Source organism: Thalassophryne amazonica, chromosome 1, assembly GCF_902500255.1.
Source record: "Thalassophryne amazonica chromosome 1, fThaAma1.1, whole genome shotgun sequence".
NCBI classification, from domain to species: domain Eukaryota; kingdom Metazoa; phylum Chordata; class Actinopteri; order Batrachoidiformes; family Batrachoididae; genus Thalassophryne; species Thalassophryne amazonica.
In genome coordinates, this window is record NC_047103.1 from 124,578,220 (window position 1) to 124,596,990 (window position 18,771).

General features: G+C 41.6%; 1 protein-coding gene across 1 annotated transcript in view; it reads left to right on the top strand.

Moving 5' to 3' along the window:
* The window catches only part of LOC117513892 (protein-tyrosine kinase 2-beta-like), a 121,692-nt gene that overhangs the window by 78,955 nt on the left and 23,966 nt on the right, over nucleotides 1–18,771 (top strand). The window contains exons 21-26 of the mRNA XM_034174133.1: nucleotides 807–1,011; nucleotides 2,335–2,452; nucleotides 3,460–3,507; nucleotides 5,149–5,274; nucleotides 11,738–11,770; nucleotides 12,220–12,244. Of these exons, the coding sequence (XP_034030024.1) occupies nucleotides 807–1,011; nucleotides 2,335–2,452; nucleotides 3,460–3,507; nucleotides 5,149–5,274; nucleotides 11,738–11,770; nucleotides 12,220–12,244 (555 nt within the window). The remainder of the gene's footprint in view (nucleotides 1–806; nucleotides 1,012–2,334; nucleotides 2,453–3,459; nucleotides 3,508–5,148; nucleotides 5,275–11,737; nucleotides 11,771–12,219; nucleotides 12,245–18,771) is intronic.

The window sequence follows — 18,771 nt, forward strand, 5'->3', positions numbered from 1 at the left end:
ATATATATATAATGTGGTGAAATGGTGGGGAAAAGTATTGAACACCTAAAGAAAGGGAGTTGCAAAAAGACAAGCTGAAATACACACCATGTTTGGAGGTCAAATGGCACTGCACATCAGCCCAAAACAGTGACGCTTAGAGGTGGGAAATCATGGTGTAGATCTGTTGTTCAGCATAGAGCACTGGCAAACTTCATATAATTAAAGGAAGGATGAATGGAAAAATGTACTGAGACATTCTTGATAAAAATCTGCTGCCAGAACTGGTTAGGACCCAAAGATACAGGACCTCTCCTTGGGCCCTGACAACGAACATCCAGCCGCCGCACTGTGAAGGCCAGGTGGCTATCCATAAGACGGGCAGGAGGAGGGGGATCGTATGGAGGACAGAGAGGGCTGGTCCTGACCAGATGTAGGTGAGAGATGTGGAATACAGGGTGAATGTGGAGAGTGCAGGGCAGTTGAAGTCTAACCTCCACCGCGTTGACAATGCGGTCAGTCACAAATAGGCCCAGTTACCATGGAGCCAGTTTGCAGCCCTCCGCCTTCAATGGAATGTCCTTGGATTAAAGCCACACCTCCTCCCCCAAGAGAAAAACAGTGGTCAAGGTCTGTCGATGGATTCACTATAAAGACAGCAGTGCACTCATCACTTTTGCCGCTTAAATATGTAATTATAGAGCTGTGTGTCTTTCAGCCTAGGACTTGCTGTGAGCCTGTCCTGCAGTGTGTACTTGTGCACAGCAGAGGGCAGCACTGAGAACATATGATATTTGAGCACTGTGGTCCTGTGTGTGATCTACCAGGTGTTTGTGTATGGGAGATCTTCTCCATGGCCCAGCAGCCCTTCTCCTGGCTGGAGAACGGGCAGGTGATCATCCAGTTGGAGTCAGGGGTTCGACTCCCTAAACCGCGGGGCTGCCCTCCCACTGTCTACTCCTTACTGACACACTGTTGGGCCTATGAGCCCCATGCTCGGCCCAGCTTCAGCCAGCTGGTCTGCTCCTTCAGGTACGTTCAGCATCCACCCATGGTCCACAATCGACAAAATACTTGAATACTGCATACTGTTGTTGAACATTTTCCTAATGGTCTGGATAAATCAAATACAATCTGCTCAGCCTTTTTTGTGTATGTGATTTAGGTGGAAATTGTACAAAAACACCATTCTCACATCACTGTCAAAAAGCTTTTCTTTTCAAAGACAGAATGAAACATGCAAATCTATCTAAAACAATCAGTTTCTGAACCCTCTTATTCCAATTAAGGGTCAGTGGCGGGCACAGTTCTGCTAATCTGTAATTAGCGAAGCTAACTTTTTTGTTAGCGGATTAGCTTTTCAGATAACTTTGAAAATTATACCAACCATCCACTGATGTCAGGAAACTAATTTTCCCATAATGCATTGCAGCATTTGTGTCTGTAAACGCTATAGCTGATATTTTCACTTTTTAAAACAACAGAGGTGATGTTAATTCTAATACCTTGCCTGGAATTAGTTTGTTTCAAATTTTAACCATAAGTCAAAACTGTCTGCCTGTGCATGACTTGTGTGATATGCCTCCAAGTCTGTATGGTGTGAAAATAAATGATTTTTTTTTTCTCCATTTCTTTCTTCTCTCTCTTTCTGGCTGGTCACCAGGTCTCTTTTGCTGAGAGAAAGCTGATCTGAGACAGAAGCGCTGGCTCGCTGTTGTCAGTAGCTGCCAGTGTACTGGAGTCAATACTAAAAGTTATCAGTTTAGCTTTTAACTGTAACTTCTGCTAAATTTTTTTAGGGGTTTATCTGTTTAGCTTTATAAAAATTAACTTTTCAGTTAGCCAATTAACGGTTATCGATGCTAACTTTTTGGTTAGCTGTGCCCACCACTGGTCATGGTGTAGTTGGCCATCACTGGCAGAGAAGTGCGGTACACATCGGACAGGCTGCAGATCTATCACAGGTTCGACAGACAAACACCTGCCGTCAACTTAAAATCTCCAATTCACCTCTGGTGGGTGAATTGGAGACTCCCAGAGATAACCCACATGAACATGGGTAGAACATGCACAGTCCACACAGAAATGACCAGGAGGGATACGAACCTGGGACCTCCTCTCTGTGAGGCAGCAGTGCTAACCACTAACCCAACATGCTGCTGTGCTAACTTCAGTCAGAGCTATGATGTCTGCACCAATTAAACTATTATAATGCTCTAAAAAATGACTTCCGTGGAATATAAGAGAAGTCTAATTTTATAGGGAATCAAGAATGGAAATTGAACGCATTCATTTCACGTACAGTGCTGGTGTCATAGGTTCAAGCTCAACTGATCAGTTTGTGTATTTCTTTAGCGACATTCACAGGATGGAGGCAGAACAGCAGGCGGAACACAAAGGTCAGAAATGGCAAATTCGTCCACATTCCATCACATCCTTCACTGAGCTCAGCAGTGCACAGCCTCCACCCAAGGTAACATAGACAGTCAAAGGTGAAGTCCAAGCATGGGGGCTAAAGGATAAAATAAATGCAGAGTTACTTTCACTTTTAACCTTGTTTGTTAACTATGACCATTTCCTGATGCCATGTTAATTAAATGCAAACATATTTATCTTTTGACTGCCCCTTGGTTGTTCAAGTTCATCATAGTGGATCCAGTACAGAGCCACTTTGAGGTTTGGCACAAGTTTTATGCCAGATGCCCTTCCTGACACACACACTTCAACATGGAAAAACACAAACAGCTCTTGTTCTTCCCAAGTGTTGTGTCAGCCAAGTAAAGGTTGTTTAAATCAATGTCAAGTAAGACACTTAAAAACCAAATGTTTATCAGCTCTGCCATCGAGTTTATGTCATTACACAGTAATTCTCAAAGTGGAGAATGAACTTTGATCATGTTTTGCTGAGAAAAGTACCTTTATTGCAGTTTCAGGTCTGAATTAGAGTTTTAAAAAAAAAATCTGTATTCCAAGAAGCAGCCTTATGACATCATAAAGATTTATTCATTTTGTGCAAAAGACCTAGCGATCCAGATTTAAAAATGTTTGTGTGCCAGCTGAGATTACATACCTCTGCTAGGCTGTATGTATCTCAGAATGTACCTTATAGATATTATTTTGCTTTATTATACTCCAGTGAACAGTAAAAAGTAATGTGCATTACATGTGGAGTTTTTATATTCATGATTTAAGACCACAAAGCCCTGTGTGTGTTCTAAATTGTGCCGAATTACTGAGACATCATTTCATTCAGTCATTTTCTATATCTGCTTATTCTAATTAAGGGTCATGGGGGGGGGTTACACCAGATATGATATAATCATGACAAAGTGATCTCGGAGTCAGAATTTTGACTTTAATATGTCAGCCAGTTTTATGAAGGGTGTACCTGGACAGGACACCAGTCCATTTATTTTTATTAGCTTAATGTCGTAATTGCAGCTACTTATTTTCTGTGTCCCCCCCACCCCCTCTCTGCAGCCATCCAGATTACACAGCAGCACCCTTTACCGAGGCATGAATTTACAGGTGACCCCCCCCCCCCCACACACACACGGTCAGGTCTATATTTCATTTAATTTGTATTTGCTGTCTTTGTTAACTTTGGACTTTGAGAAATGATTCTTTTTTGCAGCTGCTGATATTAAAAAGTCAAATTTGTTTACTGTTGTTAGTATCTGAGTAATCCTCTCTGGGTTAATCAAATAAATTGGTTTCTATATATTAATTTATCACCACTTCCATTTTTTTAATATTATTTAAGGAAAGTACTTATGAAAAGAAATATACGAGGTCTATTAGAAAAGTATCCGACCTTATTATTTTTTTCAAAAACCATATGGATTTGATTCATATGTTTTACGTCAGCCAAGCTAGAACCTTCGTGCGCATGCGTGAATTTTTCCACACCTGTCGGTTACGTCATTCGCCTGTGAGCACGCCTTGTGGGAGGAGTGGTCCACCCCTCTCATCGTTGTTTCATTGCGAGGAAATGGCGGAATGATTTGGGCTTTTTTTCCATCAGAATTTTTTTCAGAAACTGTTAGAGACAAGCAGCTGGAAACCATTCGAAAAATTTATCTGGCTTTCGGTCAAAATTTTACAGGCTTCACAGAGAATAAGGACTGTTACTACAGCTTTAAGGACGCCCCACAATGGCGCATGGCGCGCCGCGCTCCGAGCCGCCATCGAGAGGCAGAAAACACCACATCATTTCTAAACAGATGGCTGTGTGGAGCCGGGACCGTCGTGAGCAATTTCTCTGGTTATCACAAGAGCAGGACATCAGCCATTTTCCGGCAGATTTCACTTTTAACAAGAGATTTTGTCATGGAAAGCCGCGCGGAGGCTTCGCGTGTCAGGACCGATTCGCTGATGAAGCGAGACAAAGGAACACCTCCGTTTCGGAGTGCCAGGGGACAAGTTGGGACATGCCTATCTCGGCTTTCAATGCCGAGATAGAAATTGCTCACGACGGTCCCGGCTCCACACAGCCATCCGTTTAGAAATGATGTGGTGTTTTCAGCCTCTCGATGGCGGCTCGGAGCGCGGCGCGCCGTGCGCCATTCTGGGGCGTCCTTAAAGCTGTAGTAACAGTCCTTATTCTCTGTGAAGCCTGTAAAATTTTCACCGAAAGCCAGATAAATTTTTCGAATGGTTTCCAGCTGCTTGTCTCTAACAGTTTCTGAAAAAATTCTGATGGAAAAAAAGCCCAAATCATTCCGCCATTTCCTCGCAATGATACAACGACGAGAGGGGTGGACCACTCCTCCCACAAGGCGTGCTCACAGGCGAATGACGCAACCGACAGGCGTGGAAAAACTCAAGCATGCGCACGAAGGTTCAAGCTTGGCTGACGTAAAAACATATGAATCAAATCCATATGGTTTTGAAAAAAATAATAAGGTCGGATACTTTTCTAATAGACCTCGTACGAGTAAAGTACCATCATATGATGGTTGTTGCATAATTCTTATTTTGCATGCATAATAATAATAATAATAACCACACAAGTATTAGCACACAGCATCTTTAAAACAGTCTGCATGAAATAATTTATGACTCAGATATTACAATAAAATGATTATGAGCAAGAGTATGTTTTTCAATCGCCAGAGCCTCATCCTCTCCCTCCTGTCTGTCACTTGCTCTCTCATTGTCTGTGTATAGGGAATAGAGAAGGATGGGAGGTCGGCATGGGAGAAAGAGAGAGAGCAAGTGGAGCACATCATCCAAATACAGCAGAGAGACATGCTGATGGACAAACAGTGGCTGGAACAGGAGGAGAGACAACTGGTACGTGCTCACACGTACTGTGTACATATGCTGCACAAAGTCCACACTGACCGATGCCTCCAGTCCACATTGTCGGGTGGGACAGTTGGCGATTTGCCTCAAACCAAGAAAGTTGCGGGTTCAGTTCACAATCATCCCAGTTGTGAGTTGTGCAGAAATGACGCGCATATCATTCAGTCTCCTCACGGGGGGATAGCAGGACTGGCACCTTAGTCCTCTACCTGATCTGATCTGTCTGCAGTATTATTGGTTACCTGTAATTTGTGGTGAGTAAACCACTGCCCCCAACACTTCAGCAAGGAGCAAGCTCATGACTGTTATAAAACAGTGGAAGAGAAACTGAAGTATTTGAACAATAGCAAGAGGTTTTACTATTACCACATAATTCACTAAATGTGATGGAAACTCAGAGGGAACCTGTTACAACAATCTTCAGTAACGAACACTCAGGGTGTAGCCAGTGCAATTCCGGCACAGCACGTTTCCAACAACACATCGGAGGTGATGGTCTAGTGGTTAAGCATTGGACTTGAGACCAGAAGATCCTTGGTTCAAATCCCAGCCTGACCGGAAAATCAATAAGGGCCCTTGGGCAAGGTCTTTAATCCCCTAGTTGCTCCTGGTGTGTAGTGAGCACTTTGCATGGCAGCACCCTGACATTGGTGTGTTTGTGTGAATGCGTGAATGTGAGGCATAATTGTAAAGCATTCTGAGTGTCAATTTTGGGCCCATGCTGTGTAAGTACCAAACCTGTATGTTGATCTTAAAGAAGTGTGGTCACTTCTATCATATCCTGTAAAAACAAACCAAAACACAACAACAAAAACCCCTGTTGTTTTTATGGTAAAAAAATGGTAGCTGCACTTGCAATAGAAATTCTGTTAAAAATACATAAATATCTTTGCAGAACAACATGTGAATTTTACAATATTAAGCTGTTATAATTTAGCAAAGTGTTCAGGATTTTTTTACAACGTCATGTGGTTTTTAAACTAAATATTTTTGTACGGTTTAAATGCAGTTGTTACTTATTATACATTGATTTCCATTCAATGAGATTTTGTGCTGCTCCCATTTTGCTTGGTAGTTGATTTGGTTTTTCTAACACAACCCCAACTGTAATATATATGTATAAGGTGAATGGGCCTCGTGCAGTCTTGAGCCTGGGATATTTTGTATTGCTATCCATATGAAAGGCTTATACTGTTTGAAATACATGGACAGGCTTATACAGGTAAAATGAGCATAAATGAGCTTTTACTAATTATGTTGTATGTAAACAGCAAAGTGGAGTTTGACAGATTCTGAATGCACCTGAACTGTGCACGTTAGACTGCGCTATAGATTGTCAAGTAGAGGTTCAAAGTTCTACACATACCTGAGGTGGGGACCACACTGGATTACACAGAACATGACAAAACTACAACAGTATTCATTAGAGTGCATCCTGCAGAGATTTTTTATTTTTTTTTTTCATGCTGATGCAGGTGCAAAAGGGCAGCTGATGCAAGCGGGCAGGACCACTGGTTATGGCACACATTACCACATGCAACAAAATGTCTGAAATAGTGAAGGAGTCGAGGTTTACAAGTGGTTAAATAGGAAGAGCAGCAGGTGAGATGAAAAATCTCGAGAAAACTGCCTCACTGACTGGAACAGGATTTGAACAAAGTACAGGAGTTATGTGTGATTGTTATGGAACATCCTTGGTAGTTATGATGTTTTGTTAATTTGATTTCTAATTTATTGAGATATCCTGTTAAAAACAAAATGAGAGACTCAAGCAAAAACACAAGCACCTTGGAAGAGGTCATCATACTGTAATTTGAAAAACCTTTGTTTGAGCTGATACTCCAAGGTGATTGGGCCAGTTTTCACCAAACTTACTGTGTTCATGTAAAGTCACCCCAGATTTACGCTAAAGTGGCAAGTTTTGCTCAAGGTAATGGTCAGTGAGATCAAAGGTCAAATGTTTGGTTTATCTGTTTCTTTCTTTACTCTTTGGCCGATTTCCAACAAACTTGACATGTGAATGACAGTCAATGCCAGAATTACCCTTAAAGGGTTTGCTTTGGCTAAGGTCAAGGTCATTGGGTTTAAAGGTCAAAATCAGTACACATATGTTAGTGGGTTCTAGAATTGGACAAGTGACTTTAATTGACCTAAGGTCAGTCACTGGGTCAAGGTCATTGAGGCTCAAAATCAAAGCTAACATTTTCCATTCTGATTTGCTCCAAACTTGGCACACATATGGAGGTGAGTTTGCCCAGGTGAGGTAAAATTTGCCAAAGGTTAGTCATTGTGGTCAAGGTCATATCTGTGTGTCTGTCGGTCCACTTCCAGGTACATTTGCTGATTTCTACCAAACTTGGTATGTCAATAAAGGTGGACCTTGAATCTGCCTGAAAGATAAATAAATGAAATGATTTTGTTTTGGCATTCTGGCTTCGGAATATTGTACCCTCCCTCAAACATTGGTGTTCTGGCTTATTTAAAATCAGCGGTTAAGAATTTTGGGAGTGATATTTGACAGCTGTTTGACATTTGATCAACAAGTAAACTCTGTTAAAATAACTTTTTTTTCAGCTACGTCTTCTGGCTAAAGTAAGGACCTTCCTCAGTAGATGTGATCTTCAGATGGCCATTCATGCTGTCATCAGCTCCAGACATGATTACTGTAATGCATTTTATACAGGTGTTAACCAGTCTTCTCTTGCACATCTCCAACTTGTACAAAATGCTGCTGCTCATCTTTTAACAAACACTTCCAGGTGTGAGCAGATTGCCCCTGTACCTGGACTTCCAGTTCATTATAAAATTGATTTTAAGATTTTAATGTTTGTTTTGAAAACCATTAATGGCCTTGCACCTTGCATCTTACTTGTCTGAAATTTTACAGTAGGGCATTGCAGTCATCTGGTCAACTTTATTTTATAAGTTCTGAGGTGAAAATATAAAAGTTGGGGTGATCATGCTTCTGTGGGAGCTGGGCCCAAACTGTGGAGCAAGTTACCTACTGATTTCCACACCATTTCAAACCTAATACTTTTAAGTCAAAGTTCAAGACTTATTTATTTAAAATTACTTATTACCTAGTTGTGCTGTGACCTGTTTTGCTTTTATGTGCCTTTTTAACTTCTATTGTATGCTTACTTTTATTCTTGTGAATTTTATTCCTTAATTTTACTGCAAAGGACTTTAGCCACTTTTAACCTGCTATAAAATTCTATATAAATACATGCTGACTTGATTGATTGACATAAATAAATACATTTTTTGACCAAAGTCAAGGTCAAAGAATTTGATTTTCAACCTGATTTAGAAAATAATTCACTTGTGATATGAAAGATCCTTTATGTAGATTCCAGAAATATTTAATAATTTGGGTGAAGGTCAGGATCATTGTCAAGCAGGTAGCTCAGTGAATAAGTTTGGCTACCAATCTGTAGACCTGTGTTCAGTTCCCAGTCATGTTGCATGTCCACATCCTTGAACAAGGCATTACATCTATTTTGTCTCAGTCAAACCAGCTGTAAGTGGGTAACAGCCTTGGCTACAGAAATAATCTGTGTTAGACTGGTGTCCCACCTAGGGGAAGACATAGACACTCATCTGCTTTACACTACAAAATCATAACCACTGGCACCCATGAGCCTCTAGGACTACACAGAATGTAGTTCACTGTGATTGGGGTCCAGAGTCTGACTGCAATAACTTTATAGTCTTCATGCCTATGGGTACTATTACCAAGTATAACCCCAGTTCCAATGAAGTTGGGACGTTGTGTAAAATGTAAATAAAAACAGAATGATTTGCAAATCCTCTTCAACCTATATTCAATTAAATACACCACAAAGACAAGATATTTAATGTTCAAACTCATAAACTTTGTTTTTTTGTGCAAATATTTCCTCTTTTTGAAATGGATGCCTGCAACACGTTTCAAAAAAGCTGGGACAGTGGTATGTTTACCACTGTGTTACATCACCTTTCCTTCTAACAACACTCAATAAGCATTTTGGAACTGATGACACTAACTGTTGAAGCTTTGTAGGTGGAATTCTATCCCATTCTTGCTTGATGTACGACTTCAGTTGTTCAACTGTCCGGGGTCTCCATTGTCGTATTTTGCGCTTCATGATGTGCCACACATTTTCAATGGGTGACAGGTCTGGACTGCAGGCAGGCCAGTCTAGGACCAGCACTCTTTTACTACGAAACCATGCTGTTGTAACACGTGCAAAATGGGGCTTGGCATTGTCTTGCTGAAATAAACAGGGACGTCCCTGAAAAAGACATTGCTTGGATGACAACATGTGTTGCTCCAAAACCTGGATGTACCTTTCAGCATTGATGGTGCCATCACAGATGTGTAAATTGCTCATGCCATGGGCACTAACACACCCCCATACCATCACAGATGCTGGCTTTTGAACTTTGCGCTGGTAACAGTCTGGGTGGTCTTTTTTCCTCTTTTGTCTGGAGGACACGACATCCATGATTTCCAAAAACAACTTGAAATGTGGACTCATCAGACCACAGCACACTTTTCCACTTTGTGTCTGGCCATTTCAAATGAGCTCAGGCCCAGAGAATGTGGCGGCGTTTCTGGATGTTGTTGATGTATGGCTTTCGCTTTGCATGGTAGAGTTTTAACTTGCACTTGTAGATGTAGCGATGAACTGTGTTAACTGACAATGGTTTTCTGAAGTGTTTCTGAGCCCATGCGGTAAAATCCTTTACACAATGATGTTGGTTTTTAATGCAGTGCCGTCTGAGGGATCGAAGGTCACGGGCATTCAATGTTGGTGTTCGGCCTTGCCGCTTACTTGTAGAAAGTTCTCCAGATTCTCTGACTCTTCTGATTATATTATGGACTGTAGATGATGGAATCCCCAAATTCCTTGCAATTGAAAATTGAGAAACATTATTCTTAAACTGTTGGACTTGTTCACGCAGTTGTTCATATAGTGGTGATCCTCACCCCATCTTTGCTTGTGAATGGCTGGGCCTTTTTGGGATGTTCCTTTTATATCTAATCATGACACTCATCTGTTTCCAATGTGGTGTTCTTTGAGCATTCATCAAATGTCCCAGTCTTTTGTTGCCGCATACAGACTTTTTTGAAATGTGTTACAGGCATCCATTTCAAAATGAGCAAATATTTGCACAAAAACAATAAAGTTTATCAGTTTGAACATTAAATATTTTGTCTTTGTGGTGTATTCAATTGAATATACAGTAGTGTTCAGAATAATAGTAGTGCTATATGACTAAAAAGATTGATACAGGTTTTGAGTATATTTCTTATTGTTACATGGGAAACAAGGTACCAGTAGATTCAGTAGATTCTCACAAATCCAGCAAGACCAAGCATTCATGATATGCACACTCTTAAGGCTATGAAATTGGGCTATTAGTACAAAAAAGTAGAAAAGGGGGTGTTCACAATAATAGTAGCATCTGCTGTTAACGCTACAAACTCAAAACTATTATGTTCAAACTGCTTTTTTAGCAATCCTGTGAATCACTAAACTCGTATTTAGTTGTATAACCACAGTTTTTCATGATTTCTTCACATCTGCGAGGCATTAATTTTGCTGGTTTGGAACCAAGATTTTGCTCGTTTACTAGTGTGCTTGGGGTCATTGTCTTGTTGAAACACCCATTTCAAGGGCATGTCCTCTTCAGCATAAGGCAACATGACCTCTTCAAGTATTTTGACATATCCAAACTGATCCATGATACCTGGTATGCGATATATAGGCCCAACACCATAGTAGGAGAAACATGCCCATATCATGCTTGCACCACCATGCTTCACTGTCTTCACTGTGAACTGTGGCTTGAATTCAGAGTTTGGGGGTCATCTCACAAACTGTCTGTGGCCCTTGGACCCAAAAAGAACAATTTTACTCTCATCAGTCCACAAATATTCCTCCATTCTCTTTAGGCCAATTGATGTGTTCTTTGGCAAATTGTAACCTCTTCTGCACGTCTTTTATTTAACAGAGGGACTTTGCGGGGGATTCTTGCAAATAAATTAGCTTCACACAGGCATCTTCTGTCACAGCACTTACAGGTAACTCCAGACTGTCTTTGAACATCCTGGAGCTGATCAATGGGCGAGCCTTTGCCATTCTGGTTATTCTTCTATCCATTTTGATGGTGGTTTTCTGTTTTCTTCCATGTGTCTCTGTTTTTTTTGTCCATTTTAAAGCATTGCAGATCATTGTAGATGAACAGCCTATAATTTTTTGCACCTGCGTATATGTTTTCCCCTCTCCAATCAACTTTTTAATCAAACTACGCTGTTCTTCAGAACAATGTCTTGAATGTCCCATTTTGTGTTTGTCCATTTCAAGTTCAACCACTTTGCTTTTGACATGCTTTGTGATTAATTCTATGTGTCACACTATTTTTTCTTTGAAACTCCATGCTGTTTGTGTATGTCTGTGTATAGGACCGTGCAATGGGGCAAGAGCCACACACCAAGGTACACCATCTTGTTTATACATCCTTTTTATATGTGCGTTTAATTAAAGCAGCATTGCAAAATTGCTTGTGCACTGTTATGGCAACCCTCCCCTTAGTTTAATTTAGAATTAATTTTATTTAATTTAAATTGAGCTACACACAAAAAATTAACATAACCTACAACTGAATTCAAGGCAAACCATAGGAAACCGATGACCTTACTCTTTAGGTCATGAGGTCATCTAGTGCATAAGCAGACAGAGGATTTATTGGTTCATGGGTTCTTGTTAGTATTTTTTGTCATCAGCAGTGCATAATCAGAATGGAGAAATAAATGTGGTTGCACATTTCTGTATCAAGTCTCCTGAAAGGGAAAGTTTTTAAAATTGAACATGTGTGTATCCTGAATCATGATGCTGAAACATATTTGTCACATTCTTTGCTTCCCTCTCTTTGTGTTGTTAACAGCCTCCTGAACAAAAAGCAGAAAATGGTGAGTCTACTTGAACAGGTTTTATTTCATACAGCAGCGCTTTAAACTTTTGACTTTTCTCACCATGTACAGTTCTGCACTTTAATCAATGGCGCTTTTATATAGTTGATTAATTCTGTTTATATAACGGCTGAGTGGATCCTTGTCATTTGATTGGTGGTTTCTATGTCAGGTGACATGGATTATTCATCCCATTTGTGTTGCATTGCATTTAGTGTGCAATTTGGTTCCATTTACCATGCAAATTTGGTTCCATATGTTTTGCACCATTGCACGCTGTGAACGCCGCCCACTAGTGGGGATGGCACTTAGCTAAAAATGGCAGGGTTTGTTTTGCTGACGGATGATGATTTGAAGGAGCTAACTGACATTTCTTCTAAAAGTTTCTGTGAAGGCTCTCAGTTGTCCAGGTGGTTTCCATAGTAGAGAAGCTTGGACGTTTCACTTCTAATCACAGAAGCTTCCTCAGCTGAACAGTGCTAAGCCTCCTCCGTCCAACATCACAGGAGAGGAACGGAAACCTTTGTCAGTACTGCAGAAGGACCAAAGCATCCTTATCCTGCCAGCGGATACAGGCAGATGCACGGTGGTCCTGAAGACATCGGACTGCGAGGCCAAGGTCAACAACTTGCTCAGTGACTCCAATACATACGAGCATCTGAAGAGAGACCCCACAAGTGGCTATAATAAGAAAATCATTAACTACCTCCAAAACCTGGAGAAAGAGGGACTCATCGACAGGCAGGCGTATTACAGACTGTACCCTGGGGACGCCACTCCATGCATCTATGGGCTGCCCAAAATCCACAAACAGGACGTTCCACTCAGGCCTATTGCAGCACAGATTCCATCACTTATAATCTGGCCAAGCACCTCAAGTGGATTTTGGCTCCTTTAGTGGGTAACTCAGACCACCATGTGGAGAACACACAAGAACAGCTAAAGTGAACAGGATCAAGGACCTTCAGCTGGATGCAGATGAAACTATGGTGCCATTCGATGTGACCTCGTTGTTCACCTGCATCCCCACTGCTGAGGCTGTCACAGCTGTGAGGCAGAAGCTGCTGGAGGACGCGTCTCTACTTGAAAGGACCAAACTTACACCAGACCACATCTGCCAATTCTTGGAGATCTGTCTTAACACCATGTATTTCCAGTTTAGGGGGAATTACTACAGGCAGATCCAAGGTTGTGCAATGGGGTCTCCGGTATCCCCCATTGTGGCCAATCTGTACATGGAGCGAGTGGTGAAGAGAGCCTTGGCATTGTTCATGGGCATCTCTCCCAGTCACTGGTTCAGATATGTTGATGACACATGGGCTAAAATCAAGCAACAGGACGTGGAGGCCTGTACAGAACACATGAACTTGGTGGACTCCAACATCAAGTTCACACATGAGGATGTCAGAAACAACCATTTAGCCTTCTTGGACTGTGATGTTACGATTGGAGAGAGCAGGCAGCTCCAGACAGGGGTTTACAGAAAACCCACTCACACTGACCAATATCTGCTCTTTGGCTCAAACCACCCCCTTGAACACAAGCTCGGGGAGATCAGGACTCTTCATCACAAAGCCCTACAGGTGCCCACAACTATAGAGGGAAGGGCTAAAGAACAACATGTCTGGAAAGCCCTCACAGTATGTGGGTACCTACGATGGTCCTTGGATAAAGTGCAGAAGTCCCAAAGAACAAAGAGACCAGACAGACAGGAGATGGAGCCAAGAAGAAGAGGAGTGTCTCTCCCTTATTTAGCAGGAGTAGGGGAAAAACTACAGCGGATTGTCAGACAGCACAAAATACCAATTTACTTTAAACCTGTTAACACCTTGAGATAGAAATTAGTTCACCATAAGGACAGATCTCAAGTTACAAACAGAGCATTGTAGTTTACTCTATCAGATGTCAGGAAACACTGTACGAACACTACTAGGGGGACTAAGCAGCCGTTGCACAAAAGGCTATACCAGCACTACAGAGAGAGTGCCGTGGACCTCAGTCTCCAGTTCATCTCCACCTTAAAGACACCAACCACATGTTTGAGGACAAGTAAGTTAAAATCTTAACCAGAGAATAGAAATGGTTTGAGAGGGGAGTGAAGGAAGCATTGTATGTGAAACAGTTGAAACCCAGCCTTAACCGGGGAGGGGGTCTGAGACACATTTTGTCCCGTTTACAATGGGGTACTCAGGTGAAAGCAGTTTCAGTCTTTTGTTCATGGTAATGAGTCATTCACATCGTCAGGAGAGTCGTCAGTCCCATCATTAGGAGGGACAGCTGCCCTGTCATTAGGAGGGTGCTAACTAGAGCACGATAGGCAATTGTTAGTCACTAGCCAATAGCAGTCTGCCTCTCGTTAGGAGGGGTCTGGTTAGGTTTAAAACCCCAGCTTTGCTGGCTTCTGTTATTCTTCTCTACAAGAGTCAAGACAGAAGTCAGACTACCAGACCAAGAAATTTAGCTGAGGAAGCTTCTGCAATTAGAAGTGAAACACACCCACCCCCCCACACACAAAACAAATCCACTACGCTGTAAGCCGTCTGCACGCATGAAGAGGTGTTAGGATGAAAACCTGGACAAATTTCTAATGTGATTTTTCGCTGAACTGAGGAAGTACACAAAGTCTTTTTTTTTCTTTCTTTTTTTTTTTTTTTTAGAAGTACACGAACTCAGTGCACGGCATCACGAACTACATCATCAGAATTACTTTTTGAGCTACCTAACTGTTTTTCCAAGTTGACTGAGAACAATTTTGGACATCTATTTAAAGTTCGTGTTGGACTGTTAAGTATCAGTGAAACACCAAAATGTAAGTCCCTTTTCTGTTGTTTATAAGGATCTATTTCAGCCATTATATAAAACACATAAAGGATGTTTTTCATTCTTTCAATGGAACCTATATTGAATTCGGTGAAAGCTGGAAAAGGTCTCATTGAATGGAACATTCCTTCTTTCACCTCATGAAATAGTTGTACCATTGAGCTCATAAACATTCATTATTTGTATACTAACTGATCAGGGAAACTTCAGTAATTGGTTTTAGCATCAAAGAGAAGACAGAGGACATAAAAATAAATTACTGTCAATGAAATCCATAATTTTTATTGAAACACATTTTAGGGACTATAGACATTTACTGGCAAAAAGAAGTGTGCAAAATAAGTAAGGATTAGATAACGAGAAGCTGTGCATTATACGGTTTGAATGCACAACGCGGAGTCTAAAACACTCCGTTACTCCGTGTTACGCTGTGAAGTGCATTCGAACTGTATAATGCATGGCTTTGAGTTGTTTAATCCTATTATACCATGGTCCCACACAGTGAGCTAACACACAAATATTTATTTAAGTTAACAGAACTTGATAAAAATGCGTAAGTATTTGGGACTATTTTATGCCACTCTCAAGATATTTTCATCCTTGGCAACCGTGCTCTTCTTCTGTCCCGTCTTCAGTCTTGTCCAGATGTTAAATCTTTATGCCATTGCTTTTGCTGTTGTTTGCTTGTTTGCTCTCCTCCTCTTCCCATTCCTCAAACATTTTATTTTGGCCCAAAATATTAAAATTCACTTGGAAATCCATGTTTTATCGCATTTCTGTCATTCACCTGTCAAAACACAGCTGATCTGCGCCAACTGATTTGCGCGTTGCTATGGTGACAACCAGCGATATTACAGTGACTTAACTCGCCGAACTACGTGTGCATATACACGAAAATAATGCACGCCAGTTACACATGGAATTCTTACTGACCATGGTATAAAGAAAAGTCATGTGCATTCTGCAGTGACACGGCTAACATAAAAGTTAGCTTTTGGAACTGCTAATCCATGAACTGAAAAGTTAACTATGATAAGGCTAATCCACTAAAACGTTTAGCTGAAGCTTTTTTGTTGTTGTTGCTATTTTTGGCTCATTGCTAGGTTACATAATATGGATTTCTCTTTATCTCTTTATCTTGGTTTTTGATTCTACGAGGTCTATTAGAAAAGTATCCGACCTTATTATTTTTTTCAAAAACCATATGGATTTGAATCACGTGTGATTGCGTCAGACAAGCTTGAACCCTCGTGCGCATGCGTGAGTTTTTCCACGCCTGTCGGTTGTGTCGTTCGCCTGTGAGCAGGCTTTGAGTGAGGAGTGGTCCAGCCCCCTCGGCGGATTTTCATTGTCAGGAAATGGCGGAATGATTTGGGCTTTTTTTCCATCAGAATTTTTTCAGAAACTGTTAGAGACTGGCAGCTGGAAACCATTAGAAAAATTTATCTGGCTTTCGGTGAAAATTTTACAGGCTTCACAGAGAATAAGGACATTTACTACAGCTTTAAGGACAGCTTTAAGGACGCTCGGTGCACCGCGCTCCGTGCTGCGCTCCGTGCCGCGCTCCGTGCTGCCATCGAGAGCCACAAACCACCGGATAATTTCTAAACGGATGGCTCTGTGGATCCGAGACCGTCGTGTGCACTTTCTCTGGTTATCACAAGAGCTGGACATCAGCCATTTTCCGGCAGATTTCACTTTTAACAAGAGATTTTGTCATGGAAAGCCGAGCGGAGGCTTCGCGCTTCATGACTGATTTGCTGATGGAGCGAGACAAAGGAACACCTCTGTTTTGGTCTCACAGGACGGCTTTGAGATGGCATTCAGACACCTGTTGGTGGTTTTTCCGAGTGATTATCCGAGAAATTGTGGATGTGCCTAGACATGCCAGAACATGTCCCGTGAGGCTTCATCATGGCGTTGCTTTGCGCCATGCGGCACCGCCGCGATGCGTGGAATTCCTCCGCACATCTGTTTCAATGTGCCGAAAAAGTGCTGATGTCCACGTCTTTTCACAATTCCTGTGCTAGTCAGACGACGTCCCGGATAAAACACAGCATCCAGTTTGGAAATGAACGGCACATTCCACTGTTACAAGAGTTTTTGTCATGGAAAGAGGAGCGGAGGCTTCGCGCGTCGCAGTGGTGCAGCATGGTGCACAGCAACGCCGTGATGAAGCCTCACGGGACATGTTCTGGCATGTTCAGGCACATCCACAATTTCTCAGATAATCACTCGATGGAAAAACCACCGACAGCTGTCTGAACGCCATCTCAAAGCCATCCTGTGAGACCAAAACGGAGGTGTTCCTTTGTCTCACTCCATCAGCAAATCAGTCGTGATGCGCGAAGCCTCCGCTCGGCTTTCAATGACAAAATCTCTTGTAAAAGTGAAATCTGCTGGAAAATGGTTGATGTCCAGCTTTTGTGATAACCAGAGAAAAGTGCACACACGACGGTCTCGGATCCACAGAGCCATCCATTTAGAAATGATCCTGTGGTTTGGTGGCTCTCGATGGCGGGCATGGAGCATGGCTGCACCGAGCGTCCTTAAAAGCCGTCCTTAAAGCTGTCCTTAAAGCTGTAGTACAGTCACTGAAAGCCAGATAAATTTTTCTAATGGTGTCCAGCTGCCAGTCTCTAACAGTTTCTGAAAAATTCTGATGAAGAAAAAAGCCCAAATCATTCCGCCATTTCCTGACAATGAAAATCCACCGAGGGGGTGGACCACTCCTCACTCAAGCCTGCTCACAGGCGAATGACGCAACCAACAGGCGTGGAAAAACTCACGCATGCGCACGAGGAGTTCAAGCTTGTCTGACGAAATCACACGTGATTCAAACCATATAGTTTTGAAAAAATAAAAGGTCGGTTTTCTTTTCTAATAGACCTCGTAAAACCCTGAAAAAGTACAACTAAAGAGCTGAAATTTTGGTATGTTGTAGTGTAAACACTGAGGTCCACAAAAAGGTTTATCACTGCCAAGATCAGATGAGGATCACATGGTTCACAAGTAATTGAATGAGCAAGTGAAATTAAACAGTAGTTTCTATTGAAGTTACAGTAAATTCACCAACAGGAAGTATGAACAGATGAGAAATATTAAGAAATAAAATAAAGATGAAACAAATTTTAACTAATTTACTCTGGCTTTACCTCATGGGCTGGCGCAACCACTATTGTAGCAATGGTCAGTATTTATTGTAATAAATGTTAATATCATCAAAGCTTCATGACAGTCTGTGGTGTCTTTCTCAAAACATTTTAATTCAGTAGATTGGGATGCATTTTGATACATGCCGTGAATTTTCAGGATCCCATTTTATTTACTGGACATTATATTTGGCATATAAATGAGCTCTGTTGGGGAATTTCTGGAAGAATTTCTGACTTCTTTCCAGTGGTTTCTGCCATTCATCAGGGAGGTGTTCTCGAGCCTACCCTGTTCAGTGACTGTGTAAACACTTTGTTGGGTGAGGTTGTGGAACAGCTTCAGTATCTTTGTGGGTGAGGAAAGTTTCACTGACCTTGGCTTTGCAGATGATGGTGTGATCTTTGCAGAATAAATGGATGCCTTGATTGTGACATTTGAGAAGCTGAGTGACAAGTCATGGTTTGTGTTTGACCTGAATGAAGACTAATTTTCCATAATTTGGCTAATTTGCCCTAATTTTCCAATGACTTCCTGGAATCAGCCATTAAGTGTAT